Consider the following 22628-nt stretch of genomic DNA (forward strand, 5'->3'; position numbering starts at 1 on the left):
GCCAGAACCATCTAGCTAAGGTCCTCCTGAACTCCTTATCTGCAGAAACTGTGAGATAATGTTCATTGCTGTTTAAGTTACTAAGCTACTAAGTTTTAAGCTACTAAGCTACTAAGCTTGAGGAATTTATTATGCAGTTATAGATAACTAATACAGGTGAATATAAAGGAGGAATAAGGAATAAAGACCTCTCATTCTAGGTCTGGACTTACTCTGGCCCCTAAGGATGAAAGAAGTGCTAGCTTCATTTCTGCTTTTGGACACTGCTGACAACCAACAGAGCTAGAGGATAACAAGAAGGAAGGGCTTCATGCCCACTTGTCATCCTCTTCTTCCTCTCCTTCCTCTTTGTCTTTAGTGGAAGACTAGGATGACATTGAGAACTCACACAAATTTTGCTTTTGACTTTACAGTGGCCCTTGAGAAAAGCTGCACTGGCCTTTATCCATTTGTTATAGGCTGTGGTTCCTTGAGAGCAAGGCTTGGATCTTAACTATTTCTATCCTCATTGCCTAGCAAGTGAACACATATGAATAATGAATGATATCAAGGGTGAGGGCAAAATTCCTCCTTCCTCCTGAATTCTGAAGAGATTCCATTCTTAGAGTGCTTCCTTAACTGGAACTATTCAATTCACAGTTCATCAATGAAGTCTTGATAATAATAGCATGCATGCCATCAGTCATTTTCACTATCACAAACCTCCCTAGTTCACTATTTTAAAAATCTCTTCATTTAAGCTCCTTGCTTTTAGGAGCTTCCTTTCACTTTTTCATCCCATTTCTTCAATGGAATGTTGCTTTAAATTGTTGCTCGAGCTCCCAAGATGCTTGACCTAGGAAAGCATAGACATCTGCTGCTAATATACCAACATACCACTGTCAAGTTGTCCAAAATCACAGTGGAAAGAGCCCTGTACTGGAGATAGAACTAATTCTGGGCTGCTGTCACCGATTAGCCTCTATGGCCTTGGGCAAATTGCTTCCCCTCTCTGAACCTCAGATTCTTTATCTTAAACTGAGAGATTGGGTTTAGATGGGCTCTAAAGTCATTGGGTTCTCTCAAGTTAGAATTCCAAGGTGCAATCCAAAAGTGAAACCGGGTGGTCAGCGTACCTCTGAGTAACTGTTATGGTTACAGTACAAGGTTTCCGGGACTTCCCTTTATTAGCCCAAGCATATGGCCTCGGCGAAAGGCTGTCAGGTTTACCAGGAAGAGTCTTCCGGTTTTGAAAGAAGATCTTCGTGTTTCCAGTTTTGTTACTAACTCTGAGTGACCTTGGGCAAATTCTCTCGGACCTCAGAGGAGGGAGGTCCCTGTTATCCAGACGAGGCTGGAAGACCTGAACAGTGACGTGGAGAGCTTTTCGCAATTTCTCCTTCTACAACCTGGGTGGCTCAGACCCAAAACCGGGTTCTGGCCGACCCGAAGTCTCTCTCTGACGTGCAGTCTGCACTTAAACCAGCCGCGCCTGCTAAAGGCGGCTCGGTTTCCGAGGAGGTAGCTACAGGTGAGTTCTTAAAGGGGCCCGCAGAGCTTGGGTAATACCTAAGACCGATGACTGGGCGGGGGGCACAGGCAAGGGGGTGTGAATGAACGAGCGAGTGAAAGAAGAAACGAAAGTTGTCTTTCCATCCTTAAATACATTCACACTTAGAATTAATCACTTAGACTTAAAAACTCTCTAGTAAACCCCTCAAACTCTTAATCTATCTCCCTATTTTACGTGCCTTTCTTTATTCGACCTCCTCTCCCAAAAGACATTTTACTGAAAGGCAAATAATTAAAAAAAAAAAAAATCAGTACAAAGTGGAAGACAGTGTAGCGATTGCATCCCCCCAACCCCCGCCCAAACTCCTCCCCCTTCCCCCCTTCCCCCCTTCCCGGCCCCGCCCGCCCCCGCCCCTAATGTGGGTGGTACAGTCTTCTCCTTTCCAAGACCGCTTTTCCCGGTTGGGGATCCACCCCCGGGGGCGCCAGGCACTCTCTCCTGCCTAGGAGTTGAAAACAGCACGTGTTTAGTGAGGTTAAAGGGTGTCTCGGAATGTGTGTCTTGGATCTGGTGTAGGTGAAGTCACGTCTCTCTTCAGACACCCGGACCTTTTCGGGCCTGGCGCGTTACTCGCTCTGAACCGCGGGACACACCGGTGGGCTAGGGCGCGGTAAAGGCGGGCTCTTCAGGGCCACCACGGACCACCTGTAGAGTCTGTGTGTCAACTCCTTTGTCTTCAGAGCCACTTCGGTGGCCGCCCCTTTAAGAGAGGAGGTTCACTTGGGATGTTCCCCAGGTCCCCTTTCCCGTTCCCCAGCCCCCTCCCGGCCCTCCTCCCCCTTCCAACCCAAAGGTAGCAGCGCGGAGAGCCCGGGGCTCGGCGCCAGCCGCCTCCTCACTTCCCATTGGCTGAGAGCGCCGGGAAAGCGGTCACGTGGGGGCGCGGCAGTCCAGCTCCGGGGCCGCCATCTTGGCGGAAAGTTTGGGGGGAGAGCGGTTGGGGGCGCGGAAGGAGGCGAGGTTCCGGGGGTGGGGCGGCTAGGAGGGGAGAGGGCGAGCGGGCTAGTGGGCCGCGGCAAGTGAGGCGGCCGCGGCGGAGGAGGAGGAGGAGGAAGGGGCGGTGGGGGTGCGGCCGCCAAGGGGAGCTCCTCCCCCGTTCCCTCACCCCCTTCAGTTCAGCTCCTCGAGCCCCGGGCGGGGCGGGGGGACGTGGAGCGGGGCAGGGCGGGGGAGCCGCCCCGACTCGGCCCGGAGCGCACCCCAGCTCCGAGCGCACGCCGCTTGCAGGAACTTTGTGGTGGCGCCGCAGGTGTGGGGGCCCGCGGAGGTGTGCATGTGGGGCGTGAGGGCGTCGCGGAGAGCGGACGCAGCCCTGTCCGACCCCCGCTGGAGTAGCCCGGAGGAAGCGAGCTAGGAGAAAGGCAAGCGAGAGGAGGGGGCCCGAGTGGGGTGGGGTGATTAGCCCAGCTGGTCCTGTCTTTAGCGCTGTACCGTCGCTGCTGGCTTAGGGGCAAGGGTCGGAGCGCCTTTGCACCCCCCCCCCCCCAGTAGCAGGTGGTAATATACATACTTATGCCAGGGGAGGGGTGGCCCCACGTCTAGGCATTTAGTACCCTTTGGAGAGGGAGCAGCTTTCGAGGAGAATTTGGAAGCAGGCTTCTGTCTGCTCTTAATGTGTAGGGATACCCACCCTTAGGTAAAAGCTTTCTAGGTTGACTGACACTGCTGGGTTTTGAGGCTCTTTCTTTCACTTGGGAAAACTTCGCCAGGTGGTGGCCTTTTCAAATAGGGCTGGGAGTTTTTCCATTTGAGATTCAGGGGGAAATGCTAGTTTGACCACCATTCTGTTCTTTGCTTTAGTTGTTTCTTTTCTGTTTTTAAAGGTGTGTGCCCTCTTGCTGATACTGGAGAAAAATGCCAGTCCGGAAGCAAGGTGAGAATTTATTTCATAACTCCCCTGTGTGTGTCTGTGTCTGTTTTGTGATTGCTGTGTTTTAAAAATGTTTGACTCTGATGAGACAGCATAGTTTTAGCCTTATTTCTTAGGGAATCTAAGCCTCATATCCTTCAGAAGAGGGAAACATCTAAATGTTTTTCAAACTTTGTTTTTTGACGTCTCTCTAGTGACTCGAGAGGCAGTTAATTTGCACTCCTTTGAAATGATTTTTTTAAAAAACTCTGGTGTTTTAATATTTTACTTTGTCATTCTTATTAAACACTCTTTTGTGAGCATTTGTGGGATCCTGGCTAAGAGCTAGTATTTTGAAACATTTAAGATTTGGATTATAATGACAAATTGTAGATAATCTGCTTTTGCATATCAGATCAGTTGAAGCTATGTTAACTAATATCTTGATCAAACAGTCTTTTATTGTGGTAGACTACTAGTACACATTTATTACCAACTGCTTATCTTCCTCCTTTTTCTGTGACATATTTTTGAAAAATTTTTGATTATTCTAGGGAATACATATGTTTGTGAACATAGTAGCATTGATTGACATAGAGGATTTGGGGAAGTGTTTAGATTTCTTGCAGAATTACTTGCTGCATAAATAATGTGTAATTTTAATCAGACTCTTCTTTTCTTTTCAGACACCCAGAGAGCTTTACACCTTTTGGAAGAATATCGTTCAAAACTAAGCCAAACTGAAGACAGACAGCTCAGAAGTTCCATAGAACGGGTTATTAACATATTTCAGAGCAACCTCTTTCAGGCTTTAATAGGTGGGAATTAAAACTTTATTCGTGACCATTATGTGTTAGCTAGGTTAATGCTCCTCTGAATTCATTTATTTTAAACTTAGCAGAGTGATGTGCTTGGTTCTCTCTGAGGCATTCAGTAACTTGAACATCTAGTGACTTGTATGTTTGATAGGCCAATATCCTTTCCAAAAATATCTAATAACCAAAAACACTTTCAGTATGATTATTTCAGTGGTCTTTGGTGACAGTATTTTATATCCTCAGCATTAACTATTAAAAGATGGAGAAGTTGCAGAAATGTTTCAGGATCCAAAAAATAAAGACTGAATAACTGACTTTTAGCTTATTTCTGTATTTGACTTCTTTTTCTCTGGAGTCCCTGAAAATGAAGAGTTCTGTTATGTTTAAAGACATATATTCCCTTAATATAGACTTCTGTTTAAACTTGGCATTCATGGAGTCAGAATTTTAGACCTGGAAAATTATCTCAGAGATGATTTTGTCATTTTGTCTAATATTATTTTGTAGCCAAGAAAATTGAAACAGTATTATTCATTACTAACTTAAATTTAAGGTGGTGCATTGTTTTAAAGTAGAACCGGGCAAATAGTCAAGAGTCCTAAATTCTGTTCCTTACACTGCCATTAATTGAATGGTGATATATGTCATTTAACCTGTTCTAAATCACTATATTTGCTGTAGAATATGAATGCAATAGAACAATGGTTTTTAGCCCTTCCTCCACCCTGATTGTAAAGTAGCTAGATTCTTTTTTAAAACAAAATCTTATATTTTGTACACAATTCTCGATTTATGAAACAAGATGATTTGTCTATTTGTCTCTGTCCTCTCCTGTAGGTACCTAGAAAAGTGTGTGGACCACTGAACTTGTCCCTTCCAATTCTAAGAATGAATTTTTTGTAATTAATCATTGACTATATAAATACGACATGTACTTCATTGCATTACATTTGTTTCCTTAGTAACTTCTAAGTCGATATGACTTAATATCTATTTATTAATAGAGTAACTTTTGATGTGTTTGTGGACTACCATCAAGTTAGTGTACTCTGTCAAAAAAGTTAATGCTAAATTGATACTCTCTACTAAATTTGTTTTAAAATTAAAGATGTTAAGGAAGACCACTCAGTACACCTGAATAATTTTTAAATCTAATATTATTGTAGACTTTAAAAAACCTATGCAAGAATAGAGAGAACAATATGATTGACAGCTATATATAATTAACAATATAATTAACTGTAACCCATCTAAAAAAATTATGAACATTGTCTTTTTTGCTTAAACTGATGGACTTTACATTTGAATTTCTAAGCTCTGATGTTTAAGCTACAAATGGATGATCAAATTGGATTCCTCTGAAAAAACAGCTAAAAAGGAAGGGAAACATTTTTAGTTATTTGGTTTTCTAAATCAATATTAAACCTAGGAATGTTTTATTTAGTAGAGTCACTGTTCAGAGAAAAAACAGTATGACTTGTAGGTCTTTGTTTACCTATAGACGTAGGTAGTCCTTCTCTGTTTGAAGTCTGCGACTTAAGAAAATTAAATGGTCCGTAAACAGAATCTACACTTCTTAAAATCTGTGGATTGGAGGTAGATTTAGAGGGTATGTTTGGAGGTATTGTTAAAATATATTCCACCTTGCCTGTTTTGAAAGTTACCTGTTCTTATACATAATTGAATTCTAAGAGAATTAGTCTTCTAATAAGTTTGTATTTGTCGATCTTCTTAGTCCTATATAATTTCATTGGTTGTGAATTTACCTTGATATTTAGATTTACATATATTTTAATGTTTTATAGGATGTGATATCAAATTCTGGTGAAAGAAAAGTAATAGATTTTAGGAATTTTGAAACGGGTAAATTTAGTAGAGATTTTTTTTGTGTTTCCAACTGTAATTGAATTAACTGCTAAATTAATAAATGCATTCTTTTGTATTTACTGAAATTGGGTTAATTTATTAACCTTTGTTACTTTTGTCAGTTTGTGAAAATTTTTAGGTCACTAAGATTTTCTTTTTGCTTTGCACCTGTACCATTGTTCTTTAAACAGCATATTAGTGTACTTTAAACCTGTACATTGCCCTCAGCTAAACTAGAGTCTACTGTGTTCATAGTATGTGCTGAAAAATCCTGGATTAACTGTTTTTTCCTTTAGTAGGTGGCATTCTGTTTTCTGAGCTGGTACCTGTGGACCATTGGATTTAAGAGACATGGGTCTTGACCACCTGAGTTGTTTGAAAGTCATTTGGTGCTTAGGTTTTTGACTGCCTGAGTTTGGAAATCATTTCCTTAGTCTGTAGTGCATTGTGTAGTTACTTCTTTGGATTTGCTGTCTGCATAGTTATTTATTGATTCTTTGAGCTGGTAGTTTATATTGACTGTTTTCATGCATTTAAAAGAAGTTCGTGTGGGTCTCTAGGATTTTGGTGTTACAGAAATGTTGATTTATTTTCTTCTTCCCTCTGTAGTTGAAATATGTTAATTAGATTAGGTTTCTTTCTTTTTTTTTTTTTTAAGATTTTATTTATTTATTTGACAAAGAGAGAGACAGCCAGCAAGAGAGGGAACACAAGCAGGGGGAGTGGGAGAGGAAGAAGCAGGCCTCCCACTGAGCAGGGAGCCCAATGCGGGGCTCCATCTCAGGACCCTGGGATCACACCCTGAGCCAAAGGCAGATGCTTAACGACTGAGCCACCCAGGCGCCCTTAGATTAGGTTTCTGGAACCTGGGGTTTATTCAGAGGAACAAGCATGTACATATTGCGTTACATCTGTTCTGAGATAACAATTTTTGAATATTTTAATATCTTTGAATTTGGGATACATTTTATGACTGATGTATGTCAGAAGTGATTTTACATTCTTAGTGGCACATGAAATAATGGTGCATCTTAGAATTGATACCATCAATTCGATGAAACATGGGAATTATTGTCCTACCTCTGATGTTTGCTAGTAACATTGAAGGATGGTTTGAAGATTTAAAAATTGTTGAAAGCAGAACAGCTTTTATTAATTTTGAGTTTCAGCTGATAAGTTGTTTCTTTAGAGCCGCATGTTTAAAGTTACATCTAGGGGCGCCCGGGTGGCTCAGTCGTTGGGCCTCTGCCTTCGGCTCAGGGCGTGATCCCAGTGTCCTGGTATCGAGCCCCACATCGGGCTCCTCCGATGGGAGCCTGCTTCTTCCTCTCCCACTCCCCCTGCTTGTGTTCCCTCTCTCGCTGGCTGTCTCTCTTTCTGTCAAATAAATAAATAAAATCTTTTAAAAAAAAAAATAAAGTTACATCTAAAAAAAAAATCCATTAGCTATATACACTTCTTTTAAATTTATTCCCCAGGTATCTGGTGATCATTTTTATATAAATGGAAGAGAAAGTCTGCCTAATTTTATTTTATTTACTTATTTTTTTATAATAATTTTTTATTATGTTAGTCATCATACAGTACATCCTTAGTTTTTGATGTAGTGTTCCATGATTCATTGTTTGCGTATAACACCCCGTGCTCCATGCAATATGTGCCCTCCTTAATACCCATCACTGGCCTATCCCAATCCCCCATCCCCCTCCCCTCTGAAGCCCTCAGTTTGTTTCTCAGAGTCCATAGTCTCTCATGGTTCATTCCCCCTTCTGTTTACCCCCCCCCTCATTCTTCCCTTCCTTCTCCTACCGATCTTCCTGCTATTTCTTATGTTCCATAAATGAGTGAAACCATATGATAATTGTCTTTCTCTGCTTGACTTATCTCACTTAGCATAATCTCCTCCAGTCCAGTCCATGATGCTGCAGATGTTGGGTAATCATTCTTTCTGATGGCCGAGTAATATTCCATTGTATATATGGACCACATCTTCTCAATCCAGCCATCTTTTGAGGGGCATCTCGGCTCCTTCCACAATTTAGCTATTGTGGACAATGCTGCTATGAACATTGGGGTGCATATGGCCCTTCTCGTCACTACGTCTGTATCTTTGGTGTAAATACCCAGTAGTGCAATTGCTGGATCATAGGGTAGCTCAATTTTTAACATTTTAAGGGACCTCCACACTGTTTTCCAAAGTGGCTGTACCAACTTGCATTCCCACCAACAGTGTAAGAGGGATCTCCTTTCTCCACATCCTCTCCAACATTTGTTGTTTCTTGTCTTGTCGATTTTTGCCATTCTGACTGGCATAAGGTGGTATCTCAATGTGGTTTTGATTTGAATTTCCCTGATGGCTAATGATGTTGAACATTTTTTCATGTGTCTGTTAGCCATTTGTATGTCTTCATTGGAAAAGTGTCTGTTCATACCTTCTGCCCATTTTTTGATTTGATTATTTGTTTCTCGGGTATCGAGTTTGAGAAGTTCTTTGTAAATCTTGGATACCAGTCTTTTATCTGTAGTGTCATTTGCAAATATCTTCTCCCATTTTGTGGGCTGCCTCTTAGTTTTTTTGACTGTTTTCTTGGCTGTGCAGAAGCTTTTTATCTTGATGAAGTCCCATAAATTCATTTTTTCTTTTGTTTCTCTTGCCTTTGGAGATGTGTCATGAAAAAGTTGCTGTGGCCGATGTCAAAGAGGTTGCAGCCTATGTTCTCCTCTATGATTTTGATGGATTCCTGTCTCACATCGAGGTCTTTCATCCATTTGGAGTTTATCTTTGTGTATGGTGTGAGAGAGTGGGGGTCAAGTTTCATTCTTTTGCATATAGCTGTCCAATTTTCCCAGCACCATTTATTGAAGAGACTGTCTTTTTTCCATTGGATGTTTTTTCCTGCTTTGTCAAAGATTAGTTGCCCACGAAGTCGAGGGTCCATTTCTGGAGTCTCTATTCCGTTCTATTGGTCTGTGTGTCTGTTTTTGTGCCAGTACCATGCTGTCTTTGTGATCACAGCTTTGTAGTACAGCTCGAAATCCGGCATTGTGATGCCCCCAGCTTTGTTTTTCCTTTTCAACAGTTCCTTGGCGATTCAGGGCCTTTTCTGGTTCCACACAAATTTAAGGGCTGTTCGTTCCAGTTCTTTGAAAAATGTCATTGGTATTTTGATCGGGATGGCACTGAAAGTGTAGATTGCTCTGGGTAGCAGAGACATTTTAACTATGTTTATTCTTCTGATCCATGAGCATGCAATATTTTTCCATCTTTTTTTTGTATCTTCTTTGATGTCTTTCAAGAGTGATTTGTAGTTTCTAGAATATAGATCCTTTACCTCTCTGGTTAAGTTAATTCTGAGATAACGTATGATTTTTGGTGCTATTGTAAATGGAATCGATTCCCTAATTTCTCTTTCTTCAGTTTCATTGTTTGTGTATAGAAACGCAACTGATTTCTGAGCATTGATTTTGTATCCCGCCACATTACTGAATTGCTCTGTAAGTTCTAGTAATTTGGGGGTGGAGTGTTTTGGGTTTTCCATATAGAGTATCATGTCATCTGCAAAGAGAGACAGTTTGGCTACTTCTCTGCTGATTTGAATACCTTTTATCCCTTTTTGTTGTCTGATTGCTGTTGCAAGGACTTCTAGTACTATGTTGAATAATAATGGTGAGAGTGGACATCCTTGTCGTGTTCCTGATCTTAAGGGAAAGGCTTTCAGCTTTTCCCCATTGAGAATGATATTTGCTGTAGGCTTTTCATAGATGGTTTTTATGAAATTGAGGAATGTACCCTCTATCCCTGCACTCTGAAGGGTTTTAATCAGGAAAGGATGCTGTATTTTGTCAAATGCTTTTTCTGCATCAGTTGAGAGGATCATATGGTTCTTGACTCTTTTCTTGTTGGTATGATCTATCACACTGATCGATTTGCGAATGTTGAACCACCCTCGCATCCCAGCGATGAATCCCGCTTGGTTTTGATGGATAATCCTTTTAATGTACTGTTGGATCCTATTAGCTAGGATCTTGTTGAGAATTTTGGCGTCCATATTCATCAGGGATATCGGTCTGTAATTCTCCTTTTTGATGGGGTCTTTACCTGGTTTGGGGATCAAGGTAATACTGGCCTCATAGAATGAGTTTGGTAGTTTTCCTTCTGTTTCTATTTTTTGAAACAGCTTCAGGGGAATAGGTATTATTTCTTCTTTGAATGTTTGGTAGAATTCCCCGGGGAATCCGTCAGGTCCTGGACTCTTGTTTTGGGGGAGGTTTCTGATCACTGCTTCAATCTCTTCATAAATTAATCGGTCTGTTTAAATAATCAATTTCTTCCTGTTTCAGTCTTGGTAGTTTATAGGTTTCCAGGAAGGCATCCTTTTCTTCCAGGTTGTTTAATTTATTGGCATAAAGTTGTTGATAAAAGTTTCCAATGATCCTTCCTATTTCATTGGTGTTGGTCGTGATCTCTCCCCTTTCATTCATAATTTTATTAATTTGGTCCTTTCTCTGTTCTTTTGAATAAGTTTGGCCAGTGGCTTATCGATCTTATTTATTCTTTCAGAGAATCAGCTTATAGTTTTGTTCATCTGCTCTACTGTGCTCCTGGTTTCTAATTCATTGATCTCTGCTCTAATCTTGATTAACTGCCTTCTCGTGTGTGGGAAAGTCTGCTTAATTTTAATCCATGATTTAGGTGAGAACTATTTGAAAAAATATATTTGATTTTGTATTCTTACCTTCTGTACTTAACATTTGAAAATTTGTAAGTAAAGTAGACTGGATACAGTTTGATTATAGGTCAGAGACCAGGTGTTCAGGTCCATATGGATTTGAGGTCCCTTATGATTCTTGGGTTTCTCTGGAATCTGCGATGACCTTAGCAGTCTTCAAAGATTTATTACTAGTCTAGATCCCTGGAGTTATTTATGGGGTTAGAGAATTCATCTCCTTTTCTTGCACACAGGAGAAAAACCTGGGTTCAAGATCAGGCTGACTTTAGAGACTTGAGTAAGTTGAATCATGCAATTTGTATGGTTTGCAATAAATAGCAAGCTTGTCTGCAATAAATAGCAAGCTTACTTTAATGCAGTTTTTATTTTTGTCCTGAAATTTTTCAAAATGAAGATGGATTATGTAATAACACTATCCATTTCTGAGATTTTTGGCTCCATTCATTTGTTGGTACTCTATTAATTAAAATTTACTAGGCCTTGTAAACATGGGAAAGGAGATTTAAATTTGTAGATACTGGGTTTCAAACGTATGACTCCTTTTTTTTTTAATTGTGAAAAGAAAATGACATTTATTATCTTTTTTTTTTTTAAAGATTTTATTTATTTATTTGACAGAGAGAGAGAGACAGCCAGCGAGAGAGGGAACACAGCATGGGGAGTGGGAGAGGAAGAAGCAGGCTCCCAGCAGAGGAGCCTGATGCGGGGCTCGATCCCAGAACACCAGGATCACGCCCTGAGCCAAAGGCAGACGCTCAACGACTGAGCCACCCAGGCGCCCCAGAAAATGACATTTATTATCTTAACCACTTTTAAATGTATAGTTTGATAGTGTTAGGTATATCCACATTGTTGCAAAAAACAGTTCAGAACTTATTCCTGTTGCAAAACCAAAACTCTACCCAGGAAACAATACTCCCCTTTTCCTTCTGCCCCCAGCACCTGGTAACCACTATACTACTTTCTGTCTCTATGATTTTGACTACTGTAAATAGCTCATATAAGGGGAATTATGCAGTACTTATCTTTTTTTTTTTTTTTTAAAGATTTTATTTATTTATTTGACAGAGACAGAGACAGCCAGCGAGAGAGGGAACATTAGCAGGGGGAGTGGGAGAGGAAGAAGCAGGCTCATAGCAGAGGAGCCTGATGTGGGGCTCGATCCCAGAATGCTGGGATCACGCCCTGACCGAAGGCAGACGCTTAACTGCTGTGCCACCCAGGCGCCCCTTTGCAGTACTTATCTTTTTGTGACTTATTTCACTTAATGCTCTCAAAGTTCCTCCATGTTGTAGCCTGTGATATAATTTCCTTCCTGTTAAAGAGTGAAGTTATTTTACTGTATGTATATACCACATTTTCTTTATCCATTCATCCATTGATGGACATTTGGGGTGTTTTCACCTTTTGGCTATTGTGAATAGTGTTGCTTTGAACATGGGTGTGCAAACATCTCTTTGAAACTCTTCTTTCAATTTTTGGAATACCCAAAAGTGAGATTGCAGGATCATATGGTATTTATATTTTAAATTTTTTGAGGAACTGCTATACTGCCTCCCATAGCAGTTGCATCATTTTACAGTCCCACCAACAGAGTACAAGGGTCCCAGTTTCTCCATACTTTTACCAACACTTGTCATTTTCAGTTTTTTTGATAGTAGCCATCCTAATGGATGTAAGATTGTGACTTTTTCAAGTGTATTTTAAAAGTGTATTTAGGGGCGCCTGGGTGGCTCAGTCGCTAAGCGTCTGCCTTCAGCTCAGGGCGTGATCCCAGGGTCCTGGGATCGAGCACCGCATCGGGCTCCTCTGCTGGGAGCCTGCTTCTTCCTCTCCCACCACCCCTGCTGTGTTCCCTCTCTCATTGGCTGTCTCTCTGACAAATAAATAATCTTAAAAAAAAAAGTATTTAAAAAGCACTTTTTGTGTGTGATACAAGTGTCTCATTTAGTCATCTATAATCACCTCTGAGGTGATTATACCATTTAAAGATTAGGAAACTGAGGCACTAAGAGATTACATATCTTGTTCAACGACCCTTGGATACTAAATTGTGGAGCCTGAAATTGAACTCAGCTAATCTGAATCCAGAGCTTCTCCTCATGTTCAGTTATTAGGATGTTTTTTGTCATAAAGTTGAATATTTTAATGTGGTAAAGAACACTAACAACAACTGCGTTTAACATAGATGTTGATCTGTAGGGTCAGTGGTATTTTTTTGAAGTTTTTACTTTGAAGGAGAATATGATGGAATGATGCTTGTTTTGAAAAGTATATTTAGTAATCAAGGTTTACAGACTTCTGCCTGTAATGGTAAAATGTCAAAGTTTCTTAGTTTTTGTTTGTATGTTTATTATTGGTCCCAGTCATACTATATTTTAGTTTGTTGCTAACTTTGTGTAAATGACTTTGCAGGCTAGGTTTGAGAAAGGAAAACGTTTAAGACAGTATATGGATCATTCTATTGGCTAAAACTTTATAGACTTGGAAGACTATTTTATTAACTTTTCAGTTGGTGGTTTTGATTGAACTGGATTGTTATTTATTTCCTAATAACTTTGCTTACTGCTGCTCTGAAGCAGTGCTTTATGTTGAATCTGGTTGAATTCTCTTTGGAACCTTGTAATCAACAGAGCTGTAAAAGCATCTGTAAATAATTCTAGTTTATTTCATCTATGTAGGGTCAAATTTTTCCTACTAAATTTTTTCTTTTCCAGTTATTTAGTTTTTTTTCAGTACACTATCCAGTCTAAGACCAGGTATTTCATTTATTTGTCACGTCTCTATAGTCTGGGCACATTTCCACAGCCCTTTTTGGTCTTTTATGACAGTGACATTTTTGAAGAATACGGTACCCCTCTGCTCTTATTTTTTTATATAATGTTTTTAATTTTAGGTTTGTCTGATGTTTGCTTGTGATTAGATTCAGGTTATGTATTCTCTAGAGTTCTGTACATTCAGAGATACAAGATGTCTTCTGCCCTTTATTGGCATTGTTTATTTGGATCACCCATTTAAGGTGCCTGATTTCTCTACTCTATAGTTAGTGTTTTTTTCTTGCATTTTGTAAACAACATGTGGGGGACACACTTTAATACCATGCGCATGCCCTGCTCTTTAGCAAAATTTCCCTCTAGACTTAGCATCTATTGATGATGCTTGTCTGAACCAGTTTTTACTATGGTGAAGATGACAGTTGAAAAATGACAGTTTTGTAACAGTAGCAGTCTTTTACATTCTCTAGTTAATCCCTGACATTTTACTGTAAGAGTTCTCTTTCCCCATTTATCTGTGTATATGTCTGTATCATTTTTCTTTTAATCTTTGATAATTTATTACCAACCTTAATGATTTCGGTGCTCAGATTGTTTCAGATTTATCTGGTAAGAACTCTCTCCAGCTTGCTCTTCTATTCTTAATATATGCCCCTGTAACTTTGAGTACTTTCTCACTTTTTGGCATAACAAGATATTCCAAGTTTATCTTGTACATATCTTGCCCCAGCCTTGGAATCAGCCATCTCTCTGAGAAGGTCTGGTTCCTTTTGCTACCTTGTTTTAAGAAATATGTGTGTGAAGATACCCTATGACTGTTAGTCAAATAGTATTTCAAATGTGAAAATAGTTATTTTTGGACATTGGCTTGACATTTTTCTTGTTTCTAGTGTGCAAAACACAAATTACAATACATAATTTAAAATTTTATATGATATTCTTTTTGGGGATTAGAATGGCTTTTTGAATGTACGTAAGTTTAGAAGAAAGCAGAGCATCTGTTTTTGTGTAGACTTGACTATTGCATGTTTTAGTTTATGAAAACATTGTACTTGCTTTTTAGTCAATTAGCTGATAAAAGTTTTTCCTTCTGAAGTGGCCAGGTTATATTTCAGCTTTCTAGTTATCTTCTTTCTAACTCCAAAACAGAATTTATTGTAAAAAAAATAATGCATGTTCCATGTAAAGAATTTAAGATCAGTTATAAATGTACTTCATATAAAATATTATAATCAAGAAAATTCTCACACCAGAGGTATCCTAGTTCTTCCATAGGGTGAACATCCTTCTCGAATGTTATTCCTTATGAATTTATACACGCTTCCATTTTGTAAAACAAACTCCCTACATAAGTAAAACAGAATTGTTTCCTATATAGGAATTGATACTTAAAATCAGCGTGTAAAGTGAAAAATCACATCAGGTTAAAATAACCCTTGAAAATCCTTCTAGATATTAACTCTCATTAACTACAATATAGTTGTTTTTTCTCTAGTGAAAAAAAATCATTGTTTTTCTTCAGTTGGGCAAGAGACATAGTAGTTGGCTTGTGATCTCTTGTACTAAAAGCACATAATTCTGGAATCAGACTCAGTGCAGTGAGGTATAGAGATGCTCACATTATTAGGGGCACGTGAAAACAGACTACCTGAGGGAACAGTTTTTTCTCTTCTCCTTTTATATTTGTGATGTTGATTTATTGGGTGGACTGATAGGTAGAATTGTCTTTTTTGGTGAAGGGAGGTGCTGAAGTTAAATTTGCTTAATTGTACATAGGGTGCATGTACATATTAACTATTTTTAATCTCAAAATTTATCATTGGGTATCTTTTCATATTTGTACCATCTTAAATGACTGTATTTATATTGTATAGATGTGGTGTAATTTTATTAATGATTTCCTAGGAGCACTTAGGTATATAATTTTTCTGAATTTTAAACAACATTGCATTTGTATTTGTCTCTTTGTTCTACATTGTTTATTATATCCTTTGGATAAATTCCTAGAAATGAATTGCTTGGTAAAGGGGATTTGCATTTTAAAGAGGTTTTTGATGAAATTTGTTAAATTTACCCTCAGGAAGGTTATATTCAATATAATTTTTTAGGCAGTATGTGAAATAATGACTAATTCACTATACCTTAAACAATGTAGGTATCATTCTTTTTAATATTTTTTCTATTCTGATATATGGAATATACTTTTAGTCATTTTGATGTTTATTATATATTTATTTGATTAAACAACTAATGTAAGAATTTTCAACGACATAAGAATTTTCTTATATCATTTAAATTTCTTTTGTGAATTATTTGTTCATGTCATTTGCCTCCCCCACTAATTTTTTCCTTTTTTTTTAAGAAGTATAAATCATAGAGGTATAATATCTACATTAGGGGTATCAACTCTGTCTGCCATGTAAGTTGCAAATGGCTTCCCTTGTTTCTCATTTGTTTTTAAACTTCGATTTAAAAAATATATATATGGTTAGATCTATCAGATTTTTTTGTGCTTTCTGCCCTTGGTATCTTGCTTAGAAAAGCTTCTCTAACCCCAAGATTATAAGAACATTTACCTGTATTTAAATTCTTTCGTGGCATCTCTTTTTAACATTTAAATCTTTAATATATTTGGAAATTATTGTGACATAAAGTAATATTGCTTGTTTTTTAAAATATAAACTTATTATTTTGTAAACTCCCTTATGCACTTTTTAAAAATTATTAGACTTTAAATTTTTTTTAGTAGTTTTAGGTATACAGAAAAATTGAGTGGAAAGTACGGTTCCGATACCTTCGCCACCCCTGCCCCCCATTCCATTTCCTCTCTTACTAGCATCTTGCACTGGTGTTACAGTTGGTAAGCCAGAATAAATATATTGTTATTAACTATAGTCCACACTTTATAATAGGGTTCACTTGTTGTGTTATACATTGGTAAGCTTGGCATACATATTTGTTGTTCTGACATGTGTATCCACCATTATGGTATCATACAGAATAGTTTCACTGCCCTAAACATGTCTTGTGCTCCACCTGTTCATCCCTTTTCCCCTCCCTTTGAACCCCTGGCAACCAGTGATCTATTTACTGTCTTTATAGTTCTGCCTTTTCCCGAAATGTCATATAGTTAGAATCCTAAATATGTAGCCTTTTCACATTGGCTTCTTTCCCTTAGCAATATGCGTTTACATTTTCTCCATATCTTTTCATGGCATGGTAGCTCATATCGTCTTGTATTTTTTGAAGACTTCATTTTTTAGAGCAGCTTTAGAGTTCACAGCAAAATTGAGAAGAAGGTACAGAGATTGCCCATATGCCTCCTTCCCCCACAGATACATGGTCTCCTCCATTATCAACATTCCCTACCAGAATGGTAACATTTGTTACAGTTAACAGACTTAACATGGACACATCATTATCCCCCAAAGTCCGTAGTTCACCTCAGTGTTCCTTCTTGGTGTTGTACCTTCTATAGGTTTGGACAAATATATAAGGAGATGTATCCACCCTTATAGTGTCAAACAGCATAGTTTTACTGCCTTAAGAATTCTGTGTACTCTGTTTATTCATCTCTTTCCAACTTCCAACCCTGGCAATCACTGATCTTTTTACTGTCCCTGTTAGTTCTGCCTTTTTGGGAATGTCCTATGGTTGGAATCACACAGCATGCACTTAAGGTTCCTCTATATCTTTTTATGGCTTGATAGCTCTTTTTTTTAAGTGCTGAATTATATCATTGGATGTATCAGTTTGTTTATCTGTTCACCTACTGAAGGTTATCTGAGTTGCTTCCAAGTTTTGGCAGTGATGAATACAGCTGCTGTAAATATCTGTGTGCAGGTTTTTGTGTTGGACATAAATTACCCTCTCCTTTGGGTAAATACCAAGGAGCATGATTGCTGGATTGTATGGTAGGAGTATGTTTAATTTTGTAAGACACCACCAAAGTGTCTTTCGTAGTGGCTGTATCATTTTGCATTCCCACCAGCGATGAGTAAGAGTTCCCACTGCTCCATATCCCTCAGCATTTGGTATTGTCACTGTTCTGTATTTTGGCCATTCTAACAAACAGGTGTGTGGTGGTATCTCATTGGTGTTTCTTTTTCCCCCCAACAAAAGTGGCTCAACTTTATTGCAGGAAAGCTCGGGAGAAGCAGGGCAAGTGGGGGTCTGTGCAGGAATTCCCATCAGCTGAGCAGGACTGCCAGGCCCCAGGTCTGTCTGTAAGGCAAAAGAGGATCAGTCTCCTACCCCCTTTGGTCCATCTTGGGCCCAGGGGTCCAGGCCCTCGCTACTTGGGGTCAAGGTAGGAAACAGCCTTTCCTATTTCCCCAGGGTTTCTAGCAGAGTGTCCATGCTGTGCTCAGAGTTGATGCAAACCTTGTTTTCGGGCAGGTCAATGTCAAACGCAACTCCTCCCAGTTTTTTGAGCACCCTACTCACTTCATTAGTGTAACCTTCACAGGTCATGTCCACAGAGAGCTTATCCTTCAGCATGACTATGGTGGTGGTGGTGGTTGTGGTGATGGTACCACCTCTGCCGGCTCTGAGCATTGGCGCGGCCTTCATTGATGTTTTAATGTGCTGATGACATATGTGGAACATCTTTTCACGTGCTTATTTGCCATGTGTGTATTTTCTTTGCTGAGGTATCTGTTAAGGTCTTTTCTTAATATTTTTCCGATGGAACAAGGTTATTTCTCATAGAGATGTCTATACTATGTTAAATTGTTACAGATTCTTGACTATTTAGACTTCCTACTCTGATCCTTATTTCTTTAGTTTGAGAAATGTTTGTGAGTTTTACTGTTTAGGATGATAAAAGTGGTAACTAAAGCTAGGAAACTTTCCTCAACCTCCTTTGAGGATGTTTCCAGGATTCTGTACTTCCTTTACTCCTAGTGTTTGCAGACTGAATTCTGCAAGAAAATAACAAAGATAAAATGAAAATGTTTTCCTTAAAGTTCTACTTAAGTTTGGAGAGTTCTGAAATATGTGATCTTAAGAGATTTCCTGAAATACACATTATTTGGTGGTAGGAATGAGTCTTCTCTGTTCCATTGGACTAATTGTGTGTGTCCAAATTTAATTTAGAATTTTCACTTCTATAGAAAATTTCTGTTGTTCCATTGTTTCTATATTTCTGATTTTATATATTGTAAGTATTGTAGCTTTTATAATTTAGATCTTTTTTCAGGAACTGTACTTGTGGGGACCCAGTTTAGTTCAAAACAGAGAAAGCACTTGTCAGACTATAAATGGCAAATAGGAATAGACTGTTAAGACTGATCCAGTAGGCTCAACAAAATTTATGTTTTCAGTTGTGAATCAACTAAAGGGTAGGTTTCTCTTATACATGTTTTAGTATTCCTGTATTTTCTCATGTTCTTGCTTGCTTTAGTGCATCATTATTTTAAAAAAGTAAGTTTTTTCAGGGTAGTAAATAAAAATGTAGTCAAGTCATTTTAATTGTATGTGGTGTGTATCTGCATGAACTATATGGATTTTCAGATGAGTATGAAATTATTGTTGTCTTAAGTGGCAGTCATTTTGACTACCTCTGTATTCTCCCATTTTCTGTACATTTTCATATTAAAGATATGAGATTAGAGTTGACTCAAGTGAAATGTTTGCATAGGTTTGTTGAAGGACTCTGTCATTTTTTTTAAAAGATTTTACTTGTCACAGAGAGAGAGAGAGCATAAGCAGGGGGAGTGGCAGGCAGAGGGAGAAGCAGGCTCCCTGCTGAGCAAGGAGCCCAGTGTGAGGCTCCATCCCAGTATCCTGGGATCTTGACCTGAGCCCAAGGCAGACGCTTAACTGAGTCACCCAGGTGTCCCAGGACTTGGTCATTTTACACGTGATCATAAATTTGGCAATTTCTAATAAAACAGTTCTGAGAGATACGACTATTGAAATTTTGCTTTGATTTCGTTTTTTTCGTAGTCTGTATATTTTGGCATAAGTATGAGTAGCCTTTATTATTGACATTGGATATAATTGGCTCGGAAACATATAAATGACTTACATAAACCAGAATTGAATAAGAATTTTTCATTGTCTATCAAAGAGCTGGTTAATTTACTTTTCAAAAATTTTAATACATGTATAGTAATAAAAAGTTTAAATGTGTGTTAAGGTTCTGTAGCACCTTAAAATATAGCCATCAAAGTTTTATAGAAATCTGTCTTTTTGTTTTATTAAAATGGTGTTATTTGGTTTTTAAGTGTTAATATATTTTTTCCTCAATTTTCTCCATCTCTCTAAGACATTATTGTTATATCTCATTTTTTAGTTCTTTTATTCCTCTTCTAAAATGTATTCACTCCATTAGTATTCATTGATTGAATGTCTTAAGTGTTCAGAGTAAACTCATTAGTTTAATTATTTATTTTCATGAAGTTGGTCTTTCGAGAATAACTTGGAATTTCAGACTTTAGCATTTTAAACAGATTTTTAAGAACTAGGAGAGATTGGGATTATATTAGATTTCGTTTTTGTCTTATATTTGACTTCTGTATATAGTGGTAACTTCTGTTTTACTTTAGGCTAGTTAGCTTATGGAACTCAATATTATACTCCCCAGTTTAGAAAAACCTAAAGAAAAGGTAGAAAGTAATGTTTTGAATCTTAGAATGTTATTGTAGAAATACTTCTCTTGTCCCAGTGATAATCTTTTTTCTTTGCTAAATCTTTATAGTTATGATCAGTGATGTAATTATCTTCTGACATATAAAATGTAGATTATAAAGAACAGTGACTACTGATAGCATGGGAATATAAAATAGAAGTACTTTGGACTCATAAGAAAAGCTCAGTCTGTGTCCAGTTTTTCCAGAGTGCCCTTTTTGATCAGGTGCACCTTTGAAAAATCTTTACTGATACAACTGAATAAACTGTGATGGAAAAATCATTTCTGAAGAAGTGTTATTATGTTGCTCATCTTTATAGTCTTGAGATACCCTAAAGATGAAGAAGTGTGGTGGACAAATGAAATAAAATGTATGGAATGTTGGTCAAGATGGAATACGGGTCAAAATGAAAGGGGGGTGTGTGTGTGTGTGTGTGTATTTGTATATTTTAAAGGGAAGTGATAATAACTGTTACAGATTGTCATATCAGAAATGGCACCACACTATACATGTGTTAACTATTTCAGTACTTTTGCCAAGGGTGGTAACAAATCTCTTTTTAAGTTGGGGATAGATAGTACTCTGGGAATGGACCGGCAATGTCAGTTATCCTGATCTCAGTGAGAAAGATATCTAAGTAGCTAAAATAGATAGTGTAATACCTACATATTAAGTCCCATGCACTTCATTCATCTAAGCTCCCTTAGATTCTTACTCAGCTTATTTTTTTATTGTGATAAAATATATGTAACAAAATTTACCGTTTAAGTGTACAGTTCGGGGGTATTAAGTACAATCACATTATTTTGTGACCTTCACCACTCACTCTTATCTCCTGAACCTTTTCATCATCCCACACTGAAACTCTACCCATTAAAAAATAACTCTCCATTTCTTCCTTACCCCAGTCCCTCCTTACCCCATTTTTTCCTTACCCCAGTAACAGCTGTTCTTTCTGTCTCTATGAATTTGACTAGTCTAGGTTCCTCATGTAGTGTTTGTTTTTTTGGTCTGGCTTATTCCACTTGGCATAATGTCTTCAAAATCCATCCATCCATTTTGTAGAATGTACCAGAGTTTTATTCCTTTTTAAAGTTGAGTAATAGTACATTGTTTGTATATACCACATTTTTTTTTTCACCATTGATCTATAGATGAACATTTGGGTTGTTTTCACCTTTTGGATACTGGGAGTAATGCTGCTGTGATCATCGATGTACAAATATCTGTTTGAGTTCCCGCTTTCAATTCTTTTGGGTATAAAACCAGAATCTAATGCTGGATCAAATGGTGATTCTATGTTTTAATATTTTGAGATACCACTGTACTATTTTCCACAATGGCTGCAACATTTTCTATTCCTACCAGTAATGGACAAGGGCTTAATTTCTCTACATCCTCATCAATACCTGTTATTTTCTGTTTTGTTGATAGTAGCCATTCTAATGGGTGTTTACTCAGCTTATTTTGTCTTAAGCCTGATATAGTTAAAATAATATGACTATTTGATTCTCCAGTCCATAAGAGCTCAGATACAGCAAATTAGAAAGGACTTTTTAATAGATGAGCATTTCAATTGACAGTAGCAGGATGTGAGTGAACTTTTAGAAAATTCACATAGGGAGCGCTTTATTCCTTGATCTTCCTAGATAGTAAAATGTTACTCCAAATTATACTAGTCTAGATCTCTATTGTCCTATATGATAACTACTAGCTGTATGTGGCTATTTAAAGTAATTAAATAAAATTATAAAATCAGTTTCTCATTTACACTAGTCACATTTTAAGGGCTTAATAGCCATATGTATCTAGTGGCTACCATATCGGAGAGTGCAGCTATAGAACGTTTTTATCATTGTAGAAAGTTCTTTTGGACAGCACTGATCTAGATATTTGTTAGAGATGTTATTGAAGGGTGATACAGTAGTATTTCTGTTAAGTGTAGAATAAAAGGTCACAGAAGGTTACGATTTCAAACTTATAATAATGGAAAATATAATGAAGTTTTTATATAGTGATGTGGGCTATTTACCTTGAGATTGGTAATCATCCAATTATCACTCATTTAGTTCTCTTGGGGGCATAATTACACTAGGAGCTCTGACATTTTTATTTTCTTGTAGAAGATACCTCTCCCTCTCTATAGATCTAGAAATATATGTCCTACCACAGAAATGTATACATATTCTTATATGTATATATCTTCTATAAAAAAAATCTGTAGTATTTTTAGAAAATAGTCCATATTTAAATTTCCCTAATTATCACAATGTCTTTTATATCCCCCTGCCCCTCCCCACCAGTCAAGCCTCAGATATTGCAGTTGATCGCTATGTTTTTTTTCGTTTCCTTTATTTAAAAAAAATCCTTTCAGATAATTTCTCTTCCTTTTCATGACATTGAC

General features: G+C 37.9%; 1 protein-coding gene and 1 pseudogene across 7 annotated transcripts in view; one reads left to right on the top strand and one right to left on the bottom strand.

Moving 5' to 3' along the window:
- The first annotated feature begins 1337 nt into the window (after nucleotides 1–1337).
- Nucleotides 1338–22628, top strand: part of DLG1 (discs large MAGUK scaffold protein 1) — a 257721-nt gene continuing 236430 nt past the window's right edge. For 5 of the 7 annotated variants that reach the window (XM_045812515.2, XM_045812517.2, XM_045812519.2 and 2 more), the window contains exons 1-3: nucleotides 2486–2913; nucleotides 3376–3425; nucleotides 4088–4219. In XM_045812515.2, coding sequence (XP_045668471.2) covers nucleotides 3407–3425; nucleotides 4088–4219 — 151 coding nt within the window. In that variant the 5' untranslated portion in view covers nucleotides 2486–2913; nucleotides 3376–3406. Of the gene's footprint in view, nucleotides 1511–2485; nucleotides 2914–3375; nucleotides 3426–4087; nucleotides 4220–22628 lie in introns of those variants that run through there. The other 2 variants (XM_045812516.2, XM_045812518.2) reach the window with 2 other exon arrangements.
- LOC123802100 (copper transport protein ATOX1 pseudogene) lies at nucleotides 17884–18089 on the bottom strand (annotated as a pseudogene).

The sequence above is a fragment of the Ursus americanus genome, chromosome 4, assembly GCF_024610735.1.
Source record: "Ursus americanus isolate L20-20 chromosome 4, mUrsAme1.1.p, whole genome shotgun sequence".
In the NCBI taxonomy this organism is placed as follows: Eukaryota; Metazoa; Chordata; class Mammalia; order Carnivora; family Ursidae; genus Ursus; species Ursus americanus.